Genomic DNA, 17,215 nt, shown 5'->3' with positions numbered 1-17,215 from the left:
CCCCCCAGAAATCAACAAAAGCAAATATAAAAGCTGATGGCTGCTCTATCCTTACTAAGCATTTGAATAATAAAAATGTTTCCAAAATCAAAACTGTTCAGAAGCTTCCACAAAACCAGGAATGAGAAAGCCAACCATATTTCTGGAGGCAATGTGTTCTAGAGAGAAGGGGCTACAGCTGAGAAGGTCTGTCCCATCCATTATATCAGTGTTCTGCTTGGGGTCCAAAGCTGAAATAACTTCTTTAATTTAGCTCAGCCTTCTCCAACTTGTCAACTTCTGGTTGGGTTGGGACTCCCCTGGGAGTTACAATTCTAAAATGCCTAATAGGTACTAGATTGAGGAAATCTGCTATAGGTCATAGAAGTGGCCCATCTGGACTGATGATCTACATTGCTATTCTGGAATCCCCTTTCTGAGATTCCCAACATCCTTTTAGTTTTCCAAATGGCCACTAACTCTCTCCCCTTCTTTGTCTCCAGTTTCCTTCACTTTCATGATGACAATATGAACAGTAAAACTTTCTCTCCTGCAGGCATGTGGGCCAGGCATTGAACAACACTGTGACAAAAATCTTTATGTAAGTGGAATCTGCTACCTGTTTGACACCAAACTGCACAACCCCAAGAACATAACCACTGGATATCAAAGTAAGGAGATACATTATTATTAATATTTTAAAATTCTGCCTTTCTGCCTATAGACTTCCCCATTCTGGTGCCCTCCAAGTGTGTAAGAGTATCTCATAGTCTCCCAATAGCCATTAGGATTGAGAACAGTGGGAATCAGAGTCTGACTTATCTGGGGGGAATTTGGTTAAGGAACACCTTAATAGAACCCCAATCCAATAGTGCAAATTTAATTCTTTGCCTCCTCCAGCACTGAATGGGTTTCTGACTTCCTAACAAGGCAAAAAAACATTTCAAATCTTTTAGTATCCATCATTTCCTTTCATTTATTTGATGGTTAAAGGTATATCCTGCTTTTCTACGTCTATAAGCGATTGTATAATTTTTTTTAAGTTAAAAGTTAAGTTTAAAGTTTGTAAAATTAATAATAGTCATCTCCTGGCTCTTAGCCAATCTTGGCTGATCTTTGAAAGGTAAACAGGGTTGGACTTGGATAGGAGGATCCTAGAAAAGAGCAGGGTGAAAAATCAACCCTTTGAGCTGTTCTCAAGTTTTCTTGAGATCGTATAGATTGCTGAAAAACAGTATGTGCTGTTTTGTACATTTCTGTTCCACTTTGCTAGTCCTGTTTCAGACTACCTCCTTGCTTCAAACCCCAGTATTGTCTTAGTCTTAGGTGTGGCTTCTACAGAATTTTTTGCCAAATTGTAATTGTTAATATGACCGAAGAAAGGAGTTATTAAACACTTGGAGAATATTTAATCAAATCCAGTTTAGTTTCTGTCCAGCTTCATGCATGTTTTTGTCCTAGGCCTATCTAATTTTTGGCACACCAATCAACAGGTGTGCCAAACACCTGTTACTGACACCTCAACAGCCTAGAAATCCCAGCTTTGTCCTCCCTGCCCTTATTTCACCCGAGATGTTCTTTCTTTCACTTCATCCCACAGAGTGCCTGAAAGGGAAAGTGGATCTGGTGTTTCTTTTTGATGGGTCAGGAAGCATGAAACCATCTGACTTCAAGACTATCAAGGACTTCATGATTGACGTCATGAGTGCATTGCAGAACAGTTCTGTACATGTAAGGTGTACTTACTGAATACCATGTACTGGGTGGGTTTCTGCATAAGAACCTTCAATTTTTAAGAGGCAGAGTTAACTTTTTTGGCCAGGGAGACTGTTTTCCCCAGTGCAGATTGTAGGCATGAACTTCTGATCTGAATCAAGACTACAGCAGCCTCCCTCCTTCTACCTAGTGCCCTCCAGTTATGCTGGGACTTCAGTTCTTAAATTCCAAGCCAGCATTACACTCTCATTTAAACAGTATATCTCTATTTTAATATTTCTGTTTTAAAGGTAAGCAGAAAGCCTGCCTGCCTGCCTGCCTGCCTGCCTGCCTGCCTGCCTGCCTGCCTGCCTCCTTCCCTCTTGCTTGCCACCCAACCCCAAAATGACTTTGGGCAGTTTACATGTATAAGTAAATCACTCCATACATTACCAAAGAAAACCTGCCTGGGGGCTGACAAACAACCTAACCGCAGGCCTGGGAGCACAGCCAAATTTTGTGGAACCCTTGTAAACTGGTTTATCCCCAGACTGGTTTATCTGCTGTTCATCCCATGATCTATTTGGACAACTTCCAAGTTAAAATACTGGGAAATAAAAAAGACAGCAGGGCAGAAATAGTCCCAAGGAGGCAAAAGACTGTCTAATGGGAGCACTGAAGCAGACCAGCCCCTGTGTAAAGGCTCTTCACTGGGGAAGGAAAGCAGGCAGGCAGGAAGGGTCCTGAAGTCAGACCCTCCCCATTTCTGCTGCAGTGTCCTAATTGGTGGGATTTTCCCTGCTGGATGGTGATATGTTGAAAAAGGTGGGTGCCAGCCCTTCAAAGTAGCACCAACCATGAGTACTAATTCTACCTTTATTGTAAGGTTATATTAACAGAATCTTGCCAGTCTGAAAGTATTTTTCCCCTCCTTTATTTTACTCTCCAGAAAACTAGGGAGGGTCCCTTCTGAAATGCCTCCCACGCTCCCTCTCTTTCTGTGGGCTGAGATATCTTTTGCATGATGATTTTCTAGTCTGCAGCTCTTCCTCCTGTCTCCCAAAGTCATTCCCACATACTATTATAGTGGGCAAAAGCCAGAGGGAAAAACTAAGCCCCTTGCTTAACAACCACTCGTTTAGTGACCATTCAGATTTACAAGTCCTTGTACTTATGGCCATTGCAAGCATCCCTGCGGTCACATGATCGTGATTTGCAACCTTCCCTGCTGGCTTCCAACAAGCAAAGTCAATGGGAAAGCCAGCAGGAAGTCATGTCAGGTCCTCACTTAATGACTTATGTGGTCCTTGCTTAACGACAGCAACTGGAACTGCTGGAACTGCTGTTGCTAATCAGCCTGGCCATGTGGTTTTCGACTTAAAACCACATGAGTTTCCAGTCCCAATTAGCGTCATTAAGCGAGGACTACCTATAAGGGCTGGCACCTCACAAATCAGGATGGTGCCATTTGACAGTGACTGGGAACAGATTTAACTGAGGCTGAATAGGATAGGCAATGGAGACAGTGAATTTTATGCTGAATGTTATCCATAACTTAAGAATGGATGAATAGCACATTAACTCAGAAATGAGGAAAGGCCCCTAAGTACGAAGAGTTATTTGTATTTAAAAATGTAGCCCAAAAGTGGCCTAGTGGATGGCATTTTGAAATACAAGTAAAATTTCCTCCCTTATATTTAAAACCTGTCACTCCTCACATATACAAAACCAGCACATTGAGGCATTCTTCCCTGACATGCAGGGGTGCCCATAGGGCATGGTCAAAAGATGGCAGCCACAACGGTGCCATAGAAACTCCATCTATTTTTAATGTATGACTTGTGACATTAAAAAATGGCAACTACAACAGCATGATCAAAGCTTTGTTTTATATGTGTGTTGCATGACACACATGAGAAACAGGTGAAGCTTTGAACACACCATTGTGGCTGCCATTATGACTTTTTAACTGTACGCTGTCGATGCCCCTGCTGGCATGCTAGGCTTCTACAGTTTTTAAGTTCAGAAAAATATTCCAACTGAGTCTCTTTCTTCATGGAGTCAGTACTGACAAAATTACAATCCCTGGGAGATGGTGTGGGGAGGGAGGAAAAGGAACAGGAGGAAGAGTAGGCATAAATAATCCATAGGCAGAAAGTGGCTCCCTTGGCTCTTTTTTCGTAAAGGGCAACTTATGAGAGGTTGGCAAGAAAATCGTTCAAAAAGGCTCTCTCTTAATTAAGGAGGCTGCCTTAATTATAAATGAGGCTGGGAAATTCTTCTTAGAGCTTCCAAGGCTCTAGATTTACTCCAGATTAACATTGGTTAATATGAATGATTTTCAATAGCACCCTTTCATCCGACAGCTTTGGCAAGGAGAAAGGCGCTTTGTTCTGCACAAGACCTTTGCAGCCGTGCCGTTAACACCATTCTCTTCTCTCGTTCCACCCTTCTAGTTCGCTGCCGTGCAGTTTTCAAACGATCCCCAACTCGAATTTGATTTTAATGACTATATCAGAGATCCAAATCCTGAAAGGCTCTTGGCCAATGTAAAACATGCCCAGCTCCTAACAAACACCTTCGCAGCCGTCAAATTTGTTGCGTGAGTAGTTTTCCTTTCAGTTTTCCTTTCTTCTCCTTTCCTTTCCACCTTTGGGAGGTTGGGTGGAGAGGGGCAGCTTGAGAGGTGAAGACAAGTTGGAGATGTAGGATGGTGTCTCCTTTCCAAAAATTTAGGACACAATTGCACAGAAACTTCTGGTGATTAATCAAGCATGACATCCAGACCTGGAACGTGCATCAAATTTGAGGAGCAGGAGTGCTTTAACCACAATTTGAAAATTACATTTTGCCTGGTACAGTCGGGCATGTAGCCCAAAGCTGGTTTACTGTAGTAAAAAAATGTTTCCAACCTCTGCATTGATTAATGGGAAGCTGGAGTGGCATTCCTGTTTTTGATATTCCCGCAGGACATAAAGCTGAGAAGCAATATACAGCTTTCCCCATCTAAAACATCTCCCAGTTCATTCGTTGCTTTTTGCTGTCTTATGAAAATGTTTGGAAAACGAAATCTGGAAGTTTCAGCCATCTAGTCACTACAAAGTGGGATAACCACAGATGGCTGTAGCTTGCCACATTGTCTGATGCGAAAATGATAGATAAGTGGTTTAGCCATGATCAGTCCCTGGCTTGGCTTACTGTGTTGTACAAACCAGCTCATAAATAATGCTAGATTCTGCATCTAGCTTGGGAATGGTGATGGAAGTGAAGAGAGACAATTTAATATGAAGCCTGCACTGTCCTTTGGCAAACGGTATTAACTTTCAGCTGATACAGCTTCCCAAATTAGATCTCTTCCATAAATAGTAGCCTTAACCTCAATTCACCCCAGCAGACTGCCTTGTTGGGTTAGCGTAGTTTAGCCAGACCACATTTGGAAGAATCAGATTATGGGAAGGTTGCTAGAGAGCTTTAAAGTTCTAAAGGTGCCTTCAGGTCATAATAGCTAAAGTATGCTCAGCATTTTCCTTGGTTTAGATCAGTGTTTCTCAAACTTATCAACTTGAAGATGTGCAGACTTCAACTCCCGGTTGACAAGTTCAAGAAACACTGGTTTAGATAGTAATTCCTGTGTTTGCTGGTGGCAGAAATGAAGTCTTCATTCCCGAACGTGGCATGCGAAAAGAAGCAAACAAAGTGATTGTCATTATCACGGATGGGGACGCCACAGACGTGGACAAGGGACATATAGAAGCTGTCAAGAAAAAGAACATTTTCCGCCTCATCATTGGGGTAAAGTATACAGAAGTGTTGTCCATCTACCCTACACATTACACTTTTCTGCTACTCTACTTTCATTCATTGTTAATATGTCAAAAGTATCTCAAAAAGAGAAAAGTGAAGAAATAAATTTCAATTAATAATCTCAGAATTTTTTTCAGGTATTAACAAAAGTTAATCCTGTACCTTTCTGAGTATAAAGTTCAAGACTTCCTCAAGTTGAACTTGAGTTCTGATCATTACATTGAACCAGCCATATGGTTTTCTTTGCAACAATACAGAAGTGGTTTTCCATTGCCTTTTTCAAGAATGTTTTTTCAACTTCCTCCTCTCAGCCTGCTATTTCCTGCAAATCTTGCCTTCAAAGATTAACCAGATCCAATCTTCCTTACCTTCCCCCCCCCCAACCTTTTGAGACCTGCCAAGAATATCAAATGGTCTCATTTTCTAAGTATTACAGCTGCTGCATTGCTTGTTGGTACTAAGTCAGTTTTTCTATTAATTCAGTGCCACAAATAGGCCAACCAGGGATGGTTCTGCTACTGATTTCCCGTGTCATGCAATCTCACCTTTGGCTACCGGTGACAAATGATTATACGGCTTCCAGTCTGGGCCCCAGGAAAACCAAGCCCTCTGTTTTTCTAACCTTCCCAATAAAACACCTGTGCCTTGCAGTCAAGGTGCTATAGTCAGAGGGAGAAAGGAGGAAGAGGAACAGTGTTTTGATGGCTGACACAGGCTGTAGAGGGCAAGGGAAGATTAGCTCACAATTTAATTAACAGATTTAATGACCAGGTTGGGCTATGTGGATCAGTGGCTGGTTGGGCTGGAACCAGAGATGGCAAAAAAGCAGTGACGTCACCCCTCCTTTCTTCTTTTACATTGTTCTCTGAAACGTGAACCTCCTTCTCCCCAAAACACAGTTCTGCAGCTAAATAGCATCAATGTCTATAGTGTGGGAGACATTTTAAACAGAAAAATTAAACAAACTTTCCAAAGAAAGCACAGGCCTATGGTATTTTTGACCCCTGATCTTCTTACTTCTTATGATCATATGGAGAGTATGTAACAAATGATCATGCACCTGATTCTTTACTGCTCTCTTCCTTTTTCTAGACCTTTCAAAGTTCTCCTTTTTCAAGGTTGACTACAGAAACCAAAAACATTGTCTTAATAGTTCCTTTCTTGTCTCTCCAGATTGGTATCCACCTTCATACAGCTGAGTCCCAAAAGAATCTCAAACTGATTGCCTCAAAACCCACAGATCAATTTTTTAAAATCCTTGCCAGTTTTGAACAGCTTAAAGACAGTTTCAATGACCTCCAGTCTAAAATCTTTGCCATTGAAGGTAAGTTGGGGCCAGTAAGGGCTGAGGTCTATTTGGAAAGATTGAGGAAGAAATGCTACATCAGTCTGCTTTTGAAATAGAGTCTTAATTGTGTTTGATGTTTGATATCGAGAAACTGATAAATGGGGACACTTACCTGCCTTCTCCATGCTGATGCCCTCCAGATGTGTTTGGACTACATCTCTACTGGCAATAATAGTTTGTGAATCTGGGAAGATGTTCTCAACTGATCTGAATGGTACCACATTGAGGAACTCTTCCTATTCCAGTAGAACCTTCCAACATATGTGCTTTGCCCAACATGCCTGGAGCTTCTAACATAGCTTTTGGCAGGCAGAATTTCCAGCGGACTTTATCCAGCAACGGAAGCCAACTTTGAAAAGAGAATTGGCAAATTTCCAGCCTTTGAGGACACCAGACCCTCTGCCCTAGTCGCCATCCCTTCATTCATTCCACAAAAACCTTGATTGGAATAGCTCAATGGGAGGGTAATGCACTCAGAAGATACCCGAAGTCATTTTCCATATCTGTGTGTGGGGTTGGTGATGGACATCGAAATCCTAAATTGGATTTGTTTATGTGGACATATGGTTCTCATAAACCACCGTAAAAATTTGGTCGTCTTTAATTGATCCTCAGATCCCACTGTTTCGGGAATGGGAGGGGGCAATACTTATGCAAAAGCCTCTCTGATCCCTGCCTCCCATCTGTGTTCATGACAGGTACCAGTGACAGCAGTTCCTTCCACCTGGAATTGTCATCCAGCGGATTCAGTGCAGATATATCCCAGGTGAGGCTGAAGGATTGTAAAGCCCCCCCCAAAACTGCTCCCATCTATGGCAGCAGGAAGGAGGCACTTTACGAACCGCATATTTGCATGATGGAATCTTCATTCTTCTCTTTTTGTTATATTTTACTTTTTTTAATTCCCAAAAAAGGAGTTTTCTCCAGTAAGGCAAATGCTTCTCCTTTCTTGGAGACTCCTCCATTTGTGAAGTGAGGTCCAATGAGGTCTTTTGTTTACCCTGCAAAAAAAAAGTGCTTTTCCCAACCTTTCCATTTTCTCTGCAGCTGTATGGAAAGGGTCTTCTTCATTTCCATTCCTCCTGAAATTAATTTGTCATGTTGGTATGGCAGCAAAATACTTTGCTAGAAATGCTGTATATTACTCTTCTTCCTTTTCCTCTGACAGTTTCAAACATTACACTAGTTGCAAAACCACAAGGCTAGGTGGTCTCCTCCCTGCTTCCATCCAAACGGTTTTTGTTTGATTACAAAAGGTTGAGGTATATTTATAACAAATGAATGGATCCAGGGTGTGTGAGTGAGCTCAGACACACTTGCTCTTTCTCCTTCTCCGTGTTTGTTTCCCAAGCCTTTTTCAAAGGGACTTCCTTTGCAAATGATTAGTTATCCAGGCAGACATTCTTATCTTATTCAATAGCAGGAAAAGCAGCCAGTGGATGAACAGCAAGGAGTTCTGTGGATTGATCAGTCTGGGACTGATCAAGCCATAACCGTCATTGTGATCCACCCACCACTCTGGTTGAAACATAGTGAAACAGAGGCAATTGTATAGATTCATCATCCCTAAAACCTTTGTTTTTAAGGGCAAATCAGGGCTGAGTAACACTCCTAGATGAGCATCTATAAGATTGTAATCTCTGTAATCTCTGCTTCCTGGTGACCTGCCTTTGTAAAGCAAGATCTTTTTGACTGCAGGATCGGGTGATTCTAGGTGCTGTGGGTGCTGACAATTGGGCTGGGGGCATTCTAGAACAGCAGAATGATTTTGACGGTGAAAGATTCATCACAACTCCCTCAGTCCGGAAAGAGATGGAAGGGGCATACTTGGGTGAGTAGGGAATGCCATCATTCCCAATATTATCTGAACTACTCTTTCCCATCCGTCATCACATTGCCTGGGGATCATGGCAGTTGTGGGTGCCAGTTTATGAAAGGTGGATCTGGATCTTTCTTTTCAGCTCTATGTTTGTATAAATTGGAGGGTTTTTTTTTTTTTTTGTTGCTTATCTTAGAGAATTGGATGGCTATCTTATAGCCATCTTTTCTATGGGACATAGGGTTATGAGTCAACCTGTCTTTCAATCTTGTGGTTGGCTCTTGTTTCAGATACACTTAAAATTATTCCTAAGTATGAATAGTGACACTCACTAAGCATTTGGATAGAAGATGCCTTTGTAAGGTCAGGTTTATGCATATGGGTGGAAAGAGGTGAGCAAGGAAAATGGGAGGGCAACACATATTCTATACCTGTGGGATCCCCACATTGCATCATAGATTCGGAGAGTGAACACTCTCTCAAAGACACCTTTCCTTCCTAACCCCCTTCTATGAAATCTATGCCTATAGCCTTGATGGCTGCATAGACTCAACAGTTTGTATGGGTCTCTAAAGACCAATTGCTAAAAAGCAGGAGAAGCAATTTAACGTAATGTGTGAATCCAATAATTATGGTTTATAAACCATGTTCTGTAGTTTAACATGATGTATGAGCCTAGCTGTTCTGATATGCTTTCCCAAGTAAGTAAAACAAACTATGGCTCAGTGTGATGTGTAAATCTAGCTATTGTGGCTTATTTAAGAAGTCATAGTGAAAACAAGACATGGTATAACACCGTGTGTAAGCTCAGGCAGAGTTTCTAACCCTCCCTACTATATGGCAGAATTCAAGGATAAGCTGCTTTGTTCTGCAGAAGGCCCTTGGTCTAACCCTTCTATGGTGTTTCCATCTATGTGTTTCTAACCTTCACAGGGTACGCACTCGGGTTTCTCCAGCATCATCAGAAAGAGTTCTATGCTGTTGGTGCCCCTCGATACCAACATCTGGGAAGGGTCCTCTTATTTGAGGTCAATGCCACCAGTCAGAATTGGACATTAAAACAAGAAATTAAAGGGCAACAGGTAAAGAAAAAGAGAATCATAAGGAGCTGTTATTATACTGTATATGACTAGGGATCCTGTGCTGATACTCTGCCCTTTTACTATATGCACTTTAATCCTTCTTTTGCAGACTGGGTCATATTTTGGTGGGGTGCTTTGCACTGTGGATATAGATGGTGATCAAGAAACAGATCTGCTGCTTATTGGAGCCCAGCAATATTTCACAGAAATGAGAGGAGGTCAGGTTTATGCATATGGCTGGAAAGAGGTGAGCAAGGAAAATGGGAGGGCAACACATATTCTATACATGTGTGGGATCGCCACATTGCATTATAGATTCGGAGAGTGAACGCTTTCTCAAAGACACCTTTCCTTCCAGGATAATCTCATTCTTCTTGGAGAACTTAATGGGGATTTAGGATACCCCTTGGGCAGATTTGGAGCAGCCATCACAGATCTGGCAGACATCAATGGGGATGGACAGGTGGATGTGGCTGTAGGAGCTCCCTTAGAGGATGAAGAGAGGGGAGCTGTCTACATCTATAACAGCCACGAGAAGACTCTGCGTATGCAGTATAGCCAGGTATGACTACGGCAATGATTTTGCATGCTAGCGTCACCTGAGAGATTTGCTAGCATGCCACACCCAGCTGATCATTGTTGACCTCCAAAACTAAGCAGGTCAGATCAGAGTAGTACTTGGACTGGAAACCACTAGTAAATGCTAGAGCTGTAGGCATCCCAGAAGACGCCAATGGTAAACTGTTTCCATATTGTTGCCAATAAAACTACATGGATGTGTCTGGAAAATCACCAGGAGTGGAGCTCAATTTGAAGGGGAATGTACCTTTTACTTGTATAAGAAATAAACTAAAGGTTCCTGGGAGCCCAGGGCACTCAGCTAGCCAGGACCTGCCCAGAACATTTCTGTGCAAGTCACCATCAATCAGGAGACATGCTCAGGACAAGGGTTCACAGAACATTTCTGACACATTCACTTCACATTCTGAAAATCAATCTCTGGGTTGGAAGAACATTAGAACTAGCTGCCTAGAGCATTGATGAGTCTCCATAGTTGTAACGGTATGTGGGAAAGACCTTGAGAAACTGGGTGAAGAGATGCTGCCTAGGGAACAGTCAGATAAGAGATGGAATAGCCCACAGCTGCATAATGGATGGAGAAAGAGGCTCAGAAGGGACCCTCCCTAACTTCTCAGGCTGTAAGGAGATGGCAGGAGATTTGTACTTTCAGGCTTGCAAGCGTCTGTTAATGTAGCCTCACAATAAAGTAGAATTAGCTCATCTGGTCGTGTTTCCTGTCTGGTCTACTTGGGGAGGCTAACAATGGTCTCCAAGGCTTCTTCTGTCTGTCAAATGTTATGTCTTTGGATGGACAGCCCCAACATGACTGACCAAAGAAATCTTGCATCTATTCTATTGCTCCCTCCTTAATGGATCTTTTGTAATTAAAAAAAAAAAAAGGATATGAAATGATGGGGTGATGGTAGGAGGAGGATTACCAATGGAAGAAGTCATTGATTGCTTTCTTTCACTCCAGGTTTGGGAAGGGTAGCTGCATTTAAAAAAAATACTTTTGGATGACCATCTATCATCATTCCAAAAAAGTAATAAAATGTATTAAGATGTGGCCTAAAAGATTGGTCTTTTAAGCACCACCCTTCTGATGGTTCGAAAGGGTCAGTCTAAAGGCCCTTCCAGTCTGAAACTTTAGTTCCATGTAAGTCAACAGCATTTATCTCCTGCAGAGAATTACTGGAGCTACCATTTCTCCTGGCCTGAGATACTTTGGACAGTCCATCCATGGAAAGACAGACCTCAGTGGAGATGGTCTCACAAACATTGCAGTAGGAGCTCTGGGAAAGGTGGTGGTGCTCCAGTAAGTGACTGAGAATTCATACTCTTAGGTTGTCCCATGTGGGGCTGTAAGACTTCAGAAAGTGGAGGAAGGACCATAGATCAGTTGTAGGACATGTGATGCACATCTTCAGTTTCCATCCTTTCTTAAACTAGGAATTTATTTAGAGAGTTTTCATTTCCTAGAACAATAACAATAAACTTGAGAAAGGATTACATCTAAATGAAGGTCAAAATGAAAACTTCACAACTTGTATGGATAGCTTTTTGTTACCCTCAAAAGATACTATAACAAGAATTAAAAGAGGCTTTAGATATTTAAAAGACACTCATTTCTTGATGCTTCATTAGAATAATTGAAAATATAGCTTTTTCATTTAAATAATGAAAATAAGGAATTTGAGATTTATGTGAGAGACCATATGAGCATGAGAAAGAAAAACTCATTCCCCTCCCCCCCCATTTCTTTCTCCTGTTCTGAAAGCAGAACTAAGACTTGCAGATTAAGGGCAGAATAAAGGAAAACTGTCATTCTTGTTAACAATAACTAATTGGGGAAAAAGAGAAAATATAGCATCCTTACTTTTGTGAAAAGTGACTGAACTTATTCTAACTGGTTGAGATGGGGAGGAGTAAATTATTGGAAATAAGTTCCCTGGATTGTTTGGAAGTGAACTACAGGACAGAGGCACTACTGTTTATATTAGGAAGATGGGGGTCTGTCTAAGCTGGAAAATTATTCTTTATATTAAATTAAATTAAATTAAATTAAATTAAATTAAATTAAATTAATTGTTTATTGCATAAACACAGTGCTTTTCCCTTTCCATGGAATCTACAGGTAGTCCACTATATTAAACTCCTACATTTCTTTCTCTTCTGTAATAAATGGTGATTCCCTCCTCCCCACTCACCTAGACATAGAAGCTTTGATCCATAGGGACTAGTAAATTATTTTTGTTTTCTGGTATTTGCAGATCCAGACCAATTGTTAATGTGGCCACACAAGTGACCTTCCAGCCCAAGGAAATTCCGGTGAAAGATGTTGAATGTTCTGGGGATAGCAAGGCATGGCAAAATATAAATCTGAAACTTACCATCTGCTTCATTAACAGCTTTGCCATCAAGAGTTATTCAGGTGAGAAATGCTGGAGGATAACCAAACTGTGGGATCCTGTTCTTGATCCAAAGAAGAACCCAACAGTCACACTGGTTGCGTGAGACAAGTCAAAACAGCCCATGGTTTCTTCTGTTCTACTGCTGTCCTATGGAATTGCCAACCTTAGAAAGAATCCCAGTGTAGAATCGGCCAGTCGGTTACACTGGAGTGTTTTCTGTGCTGGTGTCCTACTATATTCCTCATGCGTTTTTTTTTCCACTTAATACAGAATTGGGGTGTAGGGCTAGCAATGCACTACCAAGGCTTTGGACTCAGCTGTGTCTTTCATGAACTGCTTCCACTGAGAATTTCTGCCTTTTTAAAATGGTTTTCTGTTCAATGCAGCAACGGCGTTGGCCTTATGATCTGCCCCCATTGCTTATGATAATCCCCTTGGAAGCTTTCCCTAATGATTCCTCCTAATACTTTTTCCAGTTTGCACAATTGTGTCATTAATTACCTAAAAGGGAGAAAAGCCTCCTTTTCCTTGGAACTTTTTAAAAATTGTCATTGATGTTTCTTGTTTTAATTGTTTTGAATTGGCTTTGTAGTAGGTTTTAATAGTGGGTTTTATTGTACGCTGCCAAGAGTCACTTTGCGGGAGATGGGCAGCCACATAAATTTGACAAATAAATAAATAAGCAAACAAACAAACAAACAAACTTGGTTCCTATAGGGCAGTCAATGGATCAGATAATTTGGAATGTGGCAGCAAGGAAAGCAAGAACAGGATGAAGTTGCAGGGAGGCAGTTATTCATTAACACGGCAGAGGACCTGCATTACATGGAATTTTTTTTTGTATGGGTGTGCTTTTGAGTCAGCATTGACTCCTGGTGACTGCCTGGACTAGTCCCTGCAGTTTTCTTGGCAAGGTTTTTCAGAACTAGCTTGCCATTGCTGGCTTCTTCCTAGGGCTGAGAGAGAGTGACTAGCCCAGGGTCACTCAGATCCCAGTCTCCCAGTTTCTAGTCTGGTGCCTTAACCATTACACCCAAGTGGCTCTCACTAAATGGTGTAAGAATGCCCTCTGGTCAAATAAATAGTAACAATAAAGGAAGATCTTGTGATAAAATGACTACGTGAAGTGCTGTGCTGTTTTATTAATAGTGCCACTTTAGACTTCGTAGAAAAACAAAAATGGTTGGGGGAATCTTATGTACAAGATAGGTACATAAAGCATTACAAAGGTATGAAGTACAGGTAGCCCTTGTTTAGCGACCACAAATGGAACCAGCAACTCGGTTGTTAACCAAAGTGGTTGCTAAGTGAAACCAAGACTGTGCTTATAATCTTACTTCAGCTTTCCTTTGCTTTACTGACTTGCGAAGTTCATAAATGTGAGGATTGGTCACAAAGTTACTTTTTCATCACTGTCATAACTGCGAATGGTCGCTAAACAAGGCAGTTGCTAAACGAGGACTTCCTGTACTGATTTTGCACTGTTTTATTAAGCCACAGGGGAGAGGGTTGCTGTTTCCTTGCAGTATAGAGGATGCTCTTGTAGCCACCAAAGGAGACAGAGGGCTTGTGGAGTCTCTGCTCTGCCTTGTACACACAAACCCTTTTCTTCCCTCCTCAGGACATCTCTCTGCCAAACTCTTGTTTCACCTGGAGATTGACCCAGACAGGGTGAAGTACCGAGGAGAATTTAGGAATGGCAATAATGTTATAAATGGGGACAAAGAAATCTCTCTAGGGTCGGTGTGCATACTGGAGGAAATTAATATCACGGTAAATCAAAACTTCTCATTCTTAAACCTCTTACTTGGGGTGAAGTTATTTATACAGGCATATCTTGGGTGTTGCCAAAGGTACAGGTGGAGGCGGCTATGAGGACCCACACATACCCCAGCCCCAGGGAAGGTCTGTCATAGATCTACAAAGAAGATTTATTAGGAGAAAGGAGAAAGTGAGAGCACAAGAATTCCAGCAAATGACTTTCCTTTCAAATGTGGAATCTATTGTTGAAAGCTATTAGATCCTAGATTCTTTTCCTCCCATGCTTTGGTGTAACAAGGAAGGCACCAGCGTCTTGTTGAGAAGGTCGGCCAGTCTCGGATATTGCTAACGTGGTGGTTACTAGCCACGTTACCAGTACAAGAATCCTTGCTTAAGAGTTATACAGCAGCTCCCTCCATTGCCTTTCAGAACTGCATTGAGGATTACTTGTCAGCCATCAAGCTCCTTGTGAACTTGTCCCTTGAGGAAGACGGTGAGCTGAAGAACGGACCGCCCAGGCCTATTCTGAATCCCCTAAGCAATAGGACAGTGGTGGAGGTGAGAGCCTCTTTGGAGGGTGGGGGGAATAACAGATTTAGCCAGGAAGGCAGATGTGGTTTAGTGGCTTGTGGCAGAAGAACTGGGAATGCAGGAAACCAGGAAATTACATTGTTTTGAGTGAAACTGAACTTCAGCAGCTAGAGACAACTGAATTTCCTAGGATGCGGATAGATGGGATCCACTGGTTTAAAGTTGGCTGGGCGAGAACTAAGAGATGGGTTTCAATCTGGTAAATTTCAGCAAGGTAAGATATTACACTGGACAGGTGTAAATATTTCCTATCTTGCACTCTTATCAAACACAACAGATTCCTTTTGAGAAGAACTGTGGGGTAGATGAAGTGTGTGTGACTGATCTGAAAATTGCCTTCCATTCTTCCGGGTAAGTTTGTTTCTTTATTTGATTTCTATAGCTGCCCATTTCAGCAAGTTACTCTGAGCAGTGTACAATTTATATATTGGGCAGCGTATAAAGTATAAATTCCTTGATACTGTCAGTCACTTTTCTTTGAAGAATATGAGAAAAATTAGAAGCTATCCGGGAAGGGTAGGATTTAAGTTTTGGAAATACTAATCCGTATGTATGCAGTCTGGTTTTAAATACATTGTTTTAATAATCCTTACATTTCGCTCTGTAAGGGACTGAAATTTAAGGTGAAGCTGAAAGAAGCTGAGCAAAAGCAGGTTGGCACATTTACACTATAAAACTCTAATGATAAAGGAACCAAAATGTGCCAAGATTGGGTATGGGAGGGGGGAAATATTTCCAGGGGCAGCAGCAGATATTTTAAGTTAAGCTTCAGTAAGACTCAGTCTAAAACAGTGTTGTCCAAACTTGGCCACTTTAAGATGAATGGACTTCAACTCCCAGAATTCCCCAGCCAGCCATGCTGGCTGGGGAATTCTGGGAGTTGAAGTCCACTCATCTTAAAGTGGCCAAGTTTGGACAACACTGACTTAGGGAATTCTTTCCTCTATTCACCTGTTCCTCTTTCACACACAGCCCTCTTCCCATCCACCAGGACCCTGAGATCACTTAGGGCAGTGTTGTCCAAACTTGGCCACTTTAAGATGAGTGGACTTGGCTGGCTGGGGAATTCTGGGAGTTGAAGTCCACTCATCTTAAAGTGGCCAAGTTCGGACAACACTGGTCTAAAATAAACTCTGTTCGACAAGTTGCTCTGCCACAGATTACAAACATGGCTCTGTAGAAGACTCCTTGGGTTTGTAGGCTGCTGAGGCTTCAACAAATGATCTTTCAGAGATTCCTACCTTCTTTTCTACCACAGTTTCTACAGCTCTAAAGACTCCAGGGTTAAATCAAATGGTGTAAATGCACTCTTATGGCCACTTAGCAAAGTCTTGGCTGAAGTGAGAATCGAATGCGACACCAGCTCTCAAGTGTATTTATAGAATTTCATTCTCAAATTTGGAAACAGAATAGCGCTAATCAACTTCTTCTCCCATTCACCAGGTCTAAGGAGCTGGTTGTATCTCCTCAGTGTCTCCTAGAAATGAATTTGGAACTGGTGAACCAGCGGGAAGATGCATACTTTACCACCCTCTATGTGCCTCATTTGCCAGGCCTTTCTTTTCGCAAACCTTCTGTGCTGAAAGTATGTATTCCACCTTTTACAAGGCAGGGCTTTGCAGGGAGTGCCGCCCATCTGCCATGATTTTCTCAGTGGGAATGGTGTATATTTAAGTAGCTCCTTTTTCCCCATCAGAAGAAAACATAAGGGGAAAGCCACAACGTTCGACATCTTGAGACTTTTTGGAGGGGGGTGTTTCTAATCGTCCAAAGGTCAGGATAACTGATTTTTTTTTTTAATAGTATTTTATTGAAATTTTAAAGTTATAAAGTTAAAAGTTAGAAATGAAAAAGAAAATTGAAAATACAAATTATAAAGAAAAGGAAAAGAAAAAGTGAGATAAAGTAAAAGAAAAAGAAAAAAGATATGAAAAATAGATAACTTCCAATCTACCTCTGGTCTTAGGAATAATAAGAGTATCATAAGTGCTAGTTTTTAATGCACTAAGTAGGAATAATTCTTTGTCTAAACATATCCCATTACATTTATAATCTAATCTTCAAATCCCCATGTAAGCTTCACCCCACCTGCATTTTGCAAATAGTCCATCAATGGTTTCCATTCTTTAAGGTAATAATTATTTGAGTTTTCTTTTAATAAGCA

The 17,215-nt window shown here is 41.5% G+C and overlaps 1 protein-coding gene across 2 annotated transcripts in view; it reads left to right on the top strand.

Moving 5' to 3' along the window:
• Positions 1 to 17,215, top strand: part of ITGAL (integrin subunit alpha L) — a 67,048-nt gene that overhangs the window by 27,146 nt on the left and 22,687 nt on the right. For both annotated transcript variants that reach the window (XM_088142580.1, XM_088142581.1), the window contains exons 5-20: positions 536 to 650; positions 1,580 to 1,710; positions 4,131 to 4,276; positions 5,322 to 5,466; positions 6,652 to 6,802; positions 7,525 to 7,592; positions 8,525 to 8,657; positions 9,579 to 9,727; positions 9,837 to 9,974; positions 10,086 to 10,289; positions 11,473 to 11,603; positions 12,559 to 12,719; positions 14,321 to 14,472; positions 14,890 to 15,018; positions 15,329 to 15,402; positions 16,495 to 16,636. In XM_088142580.1, the coding sequence (XP_087998706.1) occupies positions 536 to 650; positions 1,580 to 1,710; positions 4,131 to 4,276; positions 5,322 to 5,466; positions 6,652 to 6,802; positions 7,525 to 7,592; positions 8,525 to 8,657; positions 9,579 to 9,727; positions 9,837 to 9,974; positions 10,086 to 10,289; positions 11,473 to 11,603; positions 12,559 to 12,719; positions 14,321 to 14,472; positions 14,890 to 15,018; positions 15,329 to 15,402; positions 16,495 to 16,636 (2,169 nt within the window). The remainder of the gene's footprint in view (positions 1 to 535; positions 651 to 1,579; positions 1,711 to 4,130; positions 4,277 to 5,321; positions 5,467 to 6,651; positions 6,803 to 7,524; positions 7,593 to 8,524; positions 8,658 to 9,578; positions 9,728 to 9,836; positions 9,975 to 10,085; positions 10,290 to 11,472; positions 11,604 to 12,558; positions 12,720 to 14,320; positions 14,473 to 14,889; positions 15,019 to 15,328; positions 15,403 to 16,494; positions 16,637 to 17,215) is intronic.

The sequence above is a fragment of the Python bivittatus genome, unplaced genomic scaffold, assembly GCF_059951505.1.
Source record: "Python bivittatus isolate LINGU-HERP-01145 unplaced genomic scaffold, Pbiv_v1 ctg000440_np1212, whole genome shotgun sequence".
NCBI classification, from domain to species: domain Eukaryota; kingdom Metazoa; phylum Chordata; class Lepidosauria; order Squamata; family Pythonidae; genus Python; species Python bivittatus.
The sequence above is the reverse complement of the archived record's forward strand: the minus strand, read 5'-3'. Positions and strand labels throughout refer to the sequence as shown.